Raw genomic sequence first — 10,932 nt, 5'->3', positions numbered from 1 at the left:
TATCAATACATTGCCTCTGCGTGTCTAATTTTATGTGTTAACATCATTACTGTGATTGGATGTAAAACTTCCTGCTTCAAATGCGACCAATAACTTTGGAAATTTGTAACTGTTAACCCCCTTTACCTTAACACTTAATGTGCATGCCCAAGAAAGTGAATGGAGTAGACAGGAGAAGCTCTGGCTGTCTGCCACTGGTCTGGTCTTGGTCTTGGTCTTGGTCTCAATACACTAGAGTGTACCGAGAACAGATCTGGTCTTGGTAATGACTTGGTCTCGGTTTAGGTGGTCTGGACTACAACACTGGTGTCCAGACACGATGCATTTTATTATCTGTATATCACTCAAATGACATATTTTCATGGGTTAAGAGGCAGTTAAATAGATAAATAATAATAGAATTGTTAAATCTTTTGGATTATGTACTTCATTCACTACACACTAAAATGTCAGTTACATCCAACAGTGCAAAGATGCAGTGGAGTCTGTTTGTGCTGATTCTGATGGGTAAGTGGATCATCTTTATCAGTTCTACAGTGTTATATACATAAACATATACAAAATACAGCTGGACAGCTTACTCTTCTTATTAATAAAAAAGTCAAATGAGTGGACTCCGGGTCCCATTTAAATTAAGAGTATGGTGTGAGTTTGATTTGATCAACAGATGCTTATCAAGCTATCAGCTCCATCACTGCATTATTATCTCTGTTATTAGGTCAGTGTTCCTTCTTTGTGTGCCAGCTCTATGACTACTACTTCATTGGAGAGAAAAAGACCTGGGATGATGCCCAGAAGTATTGCAGGAACCATTTCACTGACCTGGCCACAGTGTCTAGCATGACAGACACGAAGACACTCAAAGATGCAAATAATCAAGATGGAGCCTGGATTGGGCTGTATAGCATGTACAAAAAAAACAAAAACAATGTGTGGCGCTGGTCTCTGCCAGGGGTGGAGTTCACAAACAACTCATGGGCTCCAGGAGAGCCAAATGATGCTGGCAACGATCCTGAGAACTGTGTGGTGATAAAGACGGATGATGAGACCTTCAAGTGGATTGACGTGCATTGTAGTAATACAAAATATAAGTTTGTCTGCTACAATGGTGAGAATATGTGGCTAATAACTCTATTTAATGTACACACATATTATCCTATCTACCACTAGCTGTCTATGTGGACATATACCTTATCTTTGTTTATAAAGAATTAAGTAGATACTTGGCCAATTGGTTAAAACAAAAATATATACCTAGTATTATTTTTTCTTTTCTTTTGTGATTTTCAAGAAACATAACTGGTAACTGTGATAAAATTACACGTGTTTAATGAATGCATTCTCATTCAACTGGTTTGTATGATATTGTACAAAAACGTATGCACACCAATCTATGGTATCCTATGAAATTAGGCGCTCACTGTCACATGACAGTAAAGATTAGCGGCATTTACAGTAAAATTTAGCAAACAAAAGGTTCCTGGAAGCCGGGCACAGAGCACCGTGAGCTGTTGTCATTTCAGAGGCTGTTGCTTGTTGAGGTTAGCCGACAATAGGTGACTGTGAGCCGAAAGCTGACGGGCCTTTCAGGGGCCGTGGCAGTTCAATTTAGCCATCAAAAACTGAGAGTCATTCGGCGACAACAGTTAAGTTCAGGCTACAAAACGAGTAATTAAGATTAGAAAAAAGATCGTGGTGTAGATTAAAACATTCCTGCGACACAAGCAGGCGTTTCCTGTGTTAAAGTCTGGTGTTTTCCCCGGGATGCAAACTCTGCTCCCCGGTTTAAAAATGTTGTTTTGTACGAATGAGAACTTTCTTATGCAGCAGCAATCAATGTGTTGCATCCAGAATACATACAAAATTCAGGGCTTTACTTTTCGTAGCTATATGTATGAATGGTTCATGACAGTCTGCCTTCTTTTACCACGCACACTTTGATTAAAATATCTGAAACTGCAGTGGAATCAAGTGAATTTATATCACACTATTGTTTCACCTGTTTAAAGAAAATAAAACTTAACGGAAAATAACTTAAAAATGTATATTTCTTAAGGTTGTCTGTGTATTCCACAGATACGAAGAACTCCAGCGAAACATTTAATTTAATTCAAAATCAGATGACCTGGCTAAAGGCTCAGAACTACTGCAGAGAACAACACACCGACCTGGTCAGTGGACTCACACAGCTAGAAGACAAAGATTTCAAGAAACTCATCAAGAATGAGTCTAAATGCTTGTGGATCGGCCTGTTCAGAGATGTCTGGAAGTGGTCTGATGGGAGCAGTTTCTCTTTCAGCTACTGGGATCTGGAGTTTAAAGATGACGCCAACAAGCTATGTGCTATGACTATGTTCAATGGAAAATGGAGCTCCGATGAATGTAATAAATCAAAACCCTTCTTCTGCTATGATAGTGAGTTTTGCAAATGTAGAGATCCTTTCCATAATGTTGTCAAACATCTGAGTGTCAGTAGTAAAACGGCACTAGTGGTAATTAAACGGGAAATTGAGGGGGCACAATTCCCATTAACGTTAAATTGCAGCTTGTTTCATTGCTGCCAACTACAGCAGTCTTGGGTAATATTGGACCAATTTCAAAAATTGTTCTTAACATTTGTCACTAAGACACAAAAACATGGGAAAATAGGCTCCAGGTTAAAAAAAAAACCGAAGTTACCCTCCCATAATACAGTTGCTATTTACACTTTGTCTCCATTTCTTCCATGACAGATAAAGTGATCCTGATCAATCAGAGCAAGAACTGGGAGGACGCCTTATATTACTGCAGAGATCATCATGGTGACCTGGTCTCCATCACCAACCTGGGCGAGCAGAAATGGGTCCAAGAGAGAGCCAAGAAGGCCAACAGTCCCTACGTGTGGCTGGGACTGCGCTACACCTGCACTCTAGATTTCTGGTTCTGGGTCAGTGACGAGGTGGTCAACTACAAGAACTGGGACTCACATGAGACGGATGACTGTGACATGTCTGGAGCCATGGACAAAGGAGGACAACATAAGTGGTTCAAAAAGAATGACATGGAGGAGTTTAATTTCATCTGTTCCAAGTAAAACCCCTCTACTCACTGGTAGCAGGCGCTTTATTCATTCACTCAATTTGTTTGCTGTGGTGTGACGTTGATACTATATATATATATATATATATATATATATATATATATATATATATATATATATATATATATATGTTCAATTGGTTTATTGAATGGCATTCTGGGAAATGTAGGAATCCCAACCTAAGTGGGAGAGATATGAAATTACTATCAGACTTTTTTACAGTAGATTTTAAATTGAGACAAGATTACTAAGGATGTGATCCTGTTACAGGTTTTTCTGTCTCCTGATTCTGATTCCCCTGAATGATCACTATTTGTTATTTTCTGAAGTTTTTGTTAGATTTTCTTGAATTGTGGATCATCATCATTCATCTTTTGAGGTTGTATTTTGTTTTCTGTATGATTCAAAAGGTGTTGTTTCCCCCATATTTATGGTAGGAAAAGGAATAAATACACTGATCTACAGTAGAGTGGTTTGATTTTGCTTTCCCATATGTAATATGGAACATTTTATCTTCTTTTTTTCAAGTTTTGGTGAATATCTGGTGATGGTTTTGTTATGTAAAATCTTGGTCTTTGATGATCACATTTTTTAGAGTTTCAGAATAAACTGTTAAACCACAAAGTGGTCCTCTTTTTTCACTTAAGTGCTCTTATCCCAAATATTACTTCTCCTAAACCTAACCAAGCCTTAACTATAGAGGTGCGCCGCCCAATCAACAATTTTTTTTTAACGTAACGTTTTTGTAAATCGTTAGTGTTAATGCTAAGCTGGATTCATTTTTATACATGACATCTCTTTGAATTTATTGAGCGGTGGCCATTGAGATTGATGTTATGCATTTTTAAAGTGCCCATATTATGAAAAAAATACTTTTTCTGGGATTTGGGGTGTTCTTTTGTGTCTCTGGTGCTTCCACACACATACAAACTTTGAAAAAAAATTAATTCATGCTGTTTTGAGTGAGATACGGTTTCTGAATGTGTCCTGCCTTCAGTCTCCGGGTGATTGGTTCAAAATCGGCACGGCTTGTGACGTCACAAACCGAAACGAGCTGGCTAACTGCAACCGTTTGCTCGTGTAACTAGCATGCTACCTCGTTCTCAATAGCAAAGCACTGCTACAACACACAAAAGTTCACCATAATCTACAAAAGAACTACTTACATGTGCGTCCTCATTTAGAAGAAGTCTCCCAGCTAATCCTGACTTGTAACTGACCGAAGGTGGAGCAACAGCCTTTCTTTTACTGTCTATGGAGCTAGCTGACATGATCTACATCTGAGCTACTGAGCATGTGCGAGTGCAATCAAAGATAGTACAGAAGAAGAAGAAGAAAAGATGTCTCACTCTGTATCTAAAACAGAGACCAGGTGAAAAGAGGATCTGCAGCAGTGAGAGAGAGCTGTGCAGTACAACAAAAATATGGTGTTTTTTGAAAATTAAACCATGTAAACCTATTCTGGTACAACCTTAAAACAATTATGAACCTGAAAATGAGCATAATATGGGCACTTTAAATACAATATGTGGGAAATTGTGATCCAAATGAATTGATTTTTATTAAAAATCATTCAGCTGCATTTCCTTTCCCTGCTCTCCTCCGTCTCTCTGTCACTTGCATCTCGCTCACATACACACACACACACACACACACACACACACACACACACACACACACACACACACACACACACACACACAGAAACACAGCCCCTCCCCCCTGCACACAGTGTCTGTCTCCATCAAAACGAGAGAAGACATTCACAAGTTCACGAAAAGGTTGGTATCTCGTGAACACCTTGACACAATCACATATTAAAAAGTGCTATAAAAATATTTTAGATTCTGAATACAATGTTGTGTGTTAATGTTAGCAAACAAGCGATTCTCTCAATCATTCATACTCACTCATACTTACACTTACACCATCAAAGTCTCCGCAATTCCTCACTTTAAATGTAATTAGGTTATCAGGTTATTTTTCGGTGAGGAAGTTAGAGTTTTTAAAAGACCAAGACAGGGTCAGCACAGTTTCCTTTACACAGAGTCTAACTCTATATCTGTTGAGGACAAAAATAGGATAAACAAGTTAATCAAGAGAGCTGGTTCAGTTATTGGTCTTAACCCGGAGGTTACTGTAATGAAGAGGATTAGTTCAAAACTAAAAATTGTCCTGCTTTTTGAAGGCCATCCACTATACAATTTGTTCAAAGGACTCAGAAGCTTTTGAAGCTGTTTGACCCATTACCCTTTTCCTTTAGACCAGGGACAGTTGTAACAGGGGACGGTTGTAACACCTTGAATTCCTCCAATCAGAAACAACCTAGAGTGATGAGACTCACTGTGCTCATGCTCAGTTAGTTTCCCTACATTCTTGCTAAAAAGGGAGCCACATTTGAAAACTTCCTGACGGCTTTATCAACAAAGGGTTGTTTTTGAGGTAAAACTTTACTTTTCTTTCTGATGTACTTTTTTGGATGCTGTTATAAGATGTGGGAGAAGTTTGGAGAAGACATGGAGAAGGACTTTCGGTCGGCACCAAAGTGCTTCTGGAAAACTGTTCGCCACCTCAGGAAGGGGAAGCGGGGAACCATCCAAGCTGTGTACAGTAAGGATGGGACACTGTTGACCTCAACTGAGGAGGTAATAGGGCGGTGGAAGGAGCACTTTGAGGAACTCCTGAATCCGACTAATACGCCCTCTATGTTAGAGGCAGAGCTGGAGGATGACGGGGGATTGTCGTCGATTTCCCAGGCGGAAGTCACTGATGTAGTCAAACAACTCCACAGTGGCAAAGCCCCTGAGATTGATGAGATCCGTCCAGAAATGCTCAAGGCTCTGGGTGTGGAGGGGCTGTCCTGGTTGACACGAATCTTCAACATTGCGTGGAAGTCTGGAACAGTGCCAAAGGAGTGGCAGACCGGGGTGGTGGTTCCCCTTTTTAAAAAGGGGGACCAGAGGGTGTCTGCCAATTACAGGGGTATCACACTTCTCAGCCTCCCTGGTAAAGTCTACTCCAAGGTGCTGGAAAGGAGGGTTCGGCCGATAGTCGAACCTCGGGTTGAGGAGGAACAATGCGGATTCCGTCCTGGTCGTCTAACAACGGACCAGCTCTTCACTCTCGCAAGGATCCTGGAGGGAGCCTGGGAGTATGCCCAACCGGTCTACATGTGTTTTGTGGATCTGGAGAAGGCGTATGACCGGGTCCCCCGGGAGATACTGTGGGAGGTGCTGCGGGAGTATGGGGTGAGGGGGTCTCTTCTCAGGGCCATCCAATCTCTGTACGACCAAAGTGAGAGCTGTGTCCGGGTTCTCGGCAGTAAGTTGGACTCGTTTCAGGTGAGGGTTGGCCTCCGCCAGGGCTGCGCTTTGTCACCAATCCTGTTTGTAATATTTATGGACAGGATATCGAGGCGTAGTCGGGGTGGGGAGGGGTTGCAGTTTGGTGGGCTGGGGATCTCATCGCTGCTCTTTGCAGATGATGTGGTCCTGATGGCATCGTCGGCCTGTGACCTTCAGCACTCACTGGATCGGTTTGCAGCCGAATGTGAAGCGTTTGGGATGAGGATCAGCACCTCTAAATCGGAGGTCATGGTTCTCAGCAGGAAACCGATGGAATGCCTTCTCCAGGTAGGGAATGAGTCCTTACCCCAAGTGAAGGAGTTCAAGTACCTTGGGGTTTTGTTCGCGAGTGAGGGGACAATGGAGCGGGAGATTGGTCGGAGAATCGGCGCAGCGGGTGCGGTATTGCATTCAATCTATCGCACCGTTGTGACGAAAAGAGAGCTTAGCCAGAAGGCAAAGCTCTCGATCTACCGGTCAGTTTTCGTTCCTACCCTCACCTATGGTCATGAAGGCTGGGTCATGACCGAAAGAACGAGATCCAGGGTACAAGCGGCCGAAATAGGTTTCCTCAGGAGGGTGGCTGGCGTCTCCCTTAGAGATAGGGTGAGAAGCTCAGTCATCCGTGAGGAGCTCGGAGTAGAGCCGCTGCTCCTTTGCGTCGAAAGGAGCCAGTTGAGGTGGTTCGGGCATCTGGTAAGGATGCCCCCTGGGCGCCTCCCTAGGGAGGTGTTCCAGGCATGTCCAGCTGGGAGGAGGCCTCGGGGAAGACCCAGGACTAGGTGGAGGGATTATATCTCCAACCTGGCCTGGGAACGCCTCGGGATCCCCCAGTCGGAGCTGGTTAATGTTGCTCGGGAAAGGGAAGTTTGGGGTCCCCTGCTGGAGCTGCTCCCCCAGCGACCCGACATCGGATAAGCGGACGAAGATGGATGGATGGATGGTTATAAGATCAAATGTCTATGAATTCAAACAAGTATTCTTAGAATCACTGTTTTATAAGCTAAAAATAGAAATGGCTAACAATTGTCAAACTAGCAGTCAAGCTAGCTCACATGAGATGAAAAGATGGTTGGTGATACTGGGACGGTTGTAACGGGGCGTTAACAACCGTCCCAGTATCACCAAAAACTGCATAGTTTCCCTTTAATGTGTAAATTAAAAGTAAAATGATTCAAGCTTTTTTGCCCCCCACCCCCACTCTCTCTGTTGTTGAGAATGTTTGAGTTCATGTTTAAACTTTGTTGAGGTGTTATTAAATCATTAAATTGCATTATAATTTGACAGCTTCACCTCTTTTTTGTCATGTAGTATGAAAAAAAGGTAATCATTACTTAAAAACATGAAATGAATAGTCACAATAACATGACTGATAAATAATGTCTTCCATTTTGAGTATATGATTGATTTATTATGTATATATTAGACATGTTACAACCGTCCCTGACATGTGTTACAACCGTCCCTGTACACTGGGACGGTTTATTAAAATCAATTTTGCAACCTGTACATATTTCATAAAACTACTTTAATACATTGTTTCAGCAGCTGACAGATTGAAGTTTATAATATAACAAATTGGTTATTCCAGTGTAAATGGTTTTTGACGTATTTCAAAAAATTGCAAAAAGTGTTACAACTGTCCCTGGTCTCCCCTATGACTAAAGGCATTCTTAAAGCATGCGGTACTTTATACATTGGGGGATGGAATTAATCGCACAGCAGCATAGTACGTCATCTGACAGCACATGTTTGTCATCAGGCCGTTGACCTCTCTGTCTCCAGCTCCATTATAACAGATCATTGTTTATCTAGGCCCATGATCAGGCCACACGCCTCTTGTGGACTGTGGTAAACTCATTGACATAAATATAATGGACCAATAGACCCCGTTGCTCTGGACGGAGACCAGTGAAGGCTATTTATTAGAAGCACTTTTCCGGTGATCTCTTCCCTTACTGCGCAGCCTCCAACTGACAGAGACAACGTAGATGTGACGTGAGCAACGTGTCTGAAAGTTGTAAGTGTTCTGGTAGCTGTGCCAAGAGAAATCTCAATCATTCCCAATCTTACAGAGATGGAGAGTGTAGGTATATGTAAGGAGATAACATAAGCACAGGCTAATTATTGCTAACTAACATGCTAGTTAACATTCGTAATTAAACCTAAACAGCTCATGTAAGTCGAAACTGCCTGCTAGCTTCTCCTGTACTATACGGTAATTCCTCTACTGTGTGAGAGTAAGTCATTTGGTTATGACATGTTAGCGTATTTTTACAAAAACGTCTGCTACGGAGCCATAACGTGAGTTACAAGGTAATTGAGCCTTTTATACATTGTCGTGTTTCTTTAGAATAAAACAATGGACAAATAGAGTCTTTAAACGCTTCAGATGTAAAGTTATTCGCAGTCAAGTGACGTAAAAAAAAAATGGCGGTCAGTGGAATGCTAACAAGAGGTGATACCTTTGTAGCAACAAAATGGCGCCATCGGAGGTTCGTGCTCTGAAGCGAAGCTTACCCCCTTGGGTAAACTCTCTGTCCTCTTAACGGACCTGCACACATCCTGTTTCCAGAACTCAGCTGTACATTCCAGAATTATGAAACCACTTCCTGTCTGATCAACAAGGCAATCTCCTACAATGTCTATCAGGGCAAGATTGGGGAGCGAATAGGGCATCATTATTAAATGTACTGTATATAGGGCGCTTATGAGAGCAGTACTAGATTATGGTTGCATAGCATATGTATCTGCAGCAGAGACTAGTCTCAGGCTCAGGCTCTACGAATTTGAAGTAGTGCATTTAAAACATCACCAACTGCAATGCAGATTGAAATGGAGGAAATGCCATTGCGGATTTGGAGAGTTAAGCTTATGATGGCGTATTGGGTGAATTTACAAGGTCATAGAACATCTCATCCTACGAAGACCATTTTGCAGGATTGGTGGGAGCATAACAAGTCCAATTTTCATAGTTTTGGGTGGAAAGGAAATGTAAAAGCAGAAAATATAGGTTTAGGTAAATAAACTATAGTCCATCAGTCCCATCTTCAGCTATTCCTCCCTGGTTGTATATGATGCCATTAGTAGATTTAAATACCCAGCAATTGAGAAAGAAGTCTAAGCAGACATATTCTGGGAATATAGTACAGCATTATATTGAGCCGCATTTACATTACACAGAATAAGATATCATTAAGAAGAGAGCCACAGATCATTTATCAGTTTATACTGTTGAGCTTCAAGCTAATATACTAGCATTGGAATGGTTGGAAGAAAACAACAAAAGAAATGCAATAATTGCTTTGGATAGTTTGGCTGCGCTTACGGTACAAGCATAAAAACTGTGAAATCATGCAGACAAGATCAAATCTTTGAAATACCGAATTTATTATACAGAATGTACAATAAGGATGTAACGGTCTGTTTCATGTGGGTTCCTGCCCATGTAGGTGTAGATGGAAACAAGGATGCTGACATATTGGCCAAGCAATCAATTGAGGGCGAAGCAATTATTAAACATCAAATGGAAATATTATGGCAAGAATACTGGGGCATAAATGATGCAGGAAGACATTTATATAACATTCAAAGACATATTGGGTCAGGAAGAAGACTGGGCAGAAATAGAAGGGAAGAGGCAATTTTTACACCTCTCAGGATAGGACATACTGGATTAAATAAAACACCCAAAAGGAAGATGTATACAATGTGATCAGCATGAGTCTGTGCAGCATGTGCTGCTGGAATGTAGGGGCTATGAAAAGGAAAGGAAGAAACTGAGATTAGCATTAAAAGAAGCTAAAATAAGCTTTATAGTATTTCAATTCCTTTCAATTTTAATTATATAAATGTAGGCTACAGATTAAACCAACCCACAATCTTTTTAAAAACTTATCAAAGTAGTTTTGTTGCCTAAACCTAACCAAGTAGCCCTTGGCCATAGCGTGTTTGGGGCTGTGTCATGTTAAACAAAAAGGATCTTACCCTTTAACAAGAAACAACAAAACAAAACAAAAAAGTTGACCTTTCCTTTCCATTATGCTGTCAGACACTTAATAATTTCAGCATATAAATGGTAAAACAAGCACTTTTGTGGATGTAAATTGAAGGTGTGCAATTGCCCAGTAACTTACATTGTAGCTTCTTTTCCTGTTGCCGACTGCCGCGGTCTCACAGGACCAATATCAAAGATTGTTGTTACCATCAGTCACTTAGACACAAAAACATAGAAAAATAGGGATGAAAAAAACTAACTTACCCTTTAAGGATAAGTCTTGTGAACTCCTCAGCCTACAACCTCCCTGAGCTTAGCTTAGTTTTCTTTCCCCAGTAAATATGTGAAATTTTAAAGTTATTATGTATATATTATATTTTTCTTCAGGTCAAATTTGCCGTTCCAAACCAATGATGAATTGGAACTAACATAGTAGTGTGTGTGTGTGTGTGTGTGTGTGTGTGTGTGTGTGTGTGTGTGTGTGTGTGTGTGTGTGTGTGTGTGTGTGTGTG

The 10,932-nt window shown here is 41.1% G+C and overlaps 1 protein-coding gene across 1 annotated transcript; it reads left to right on the top strand.

The window, feature by feature from the left end:
- Positions 1 to 473: 473 nt before the first annotated feature.
- On the top strand, positions 474 to 3,073 carry LOC114545456 (macrophage mannose receptor 1-like). The gene is made up of 4 exons (XM_028563723.1): positions 474 to 507; positions 719 to 1,108; positions 2,077 to 2,310; positions 2,730 to 3,073. Exons 1-4 carry the CDS (start codon positions 474 to 476, stop codon positions 3,071 to 3,073), a joined length of 1,002 nt encoding a protein of 333 aa, XP_028419524.1.
- Positions 3,074 to 10,932: the final 7,859 nt, after the last annotated feature.

Source organism: Perca flavescens, chromosome 19 (assembly GCF_004354835.1).
Source record: "Perca flavescens isolate YP-PL-M2 chromosome 19, PFLA_1.0, whole genome shotgun sequence".
Classification (NCBI taxonomy): Eukaryota; Metazoa; Chordata; class Actinopteri; order Perciformes; family Percidae; genus Perca; species Perca flavescens.
Note: the sequence above shows the minus strand (reverse complement) of the source record. Positions and strands in the feature narration are given on the sequence as shown.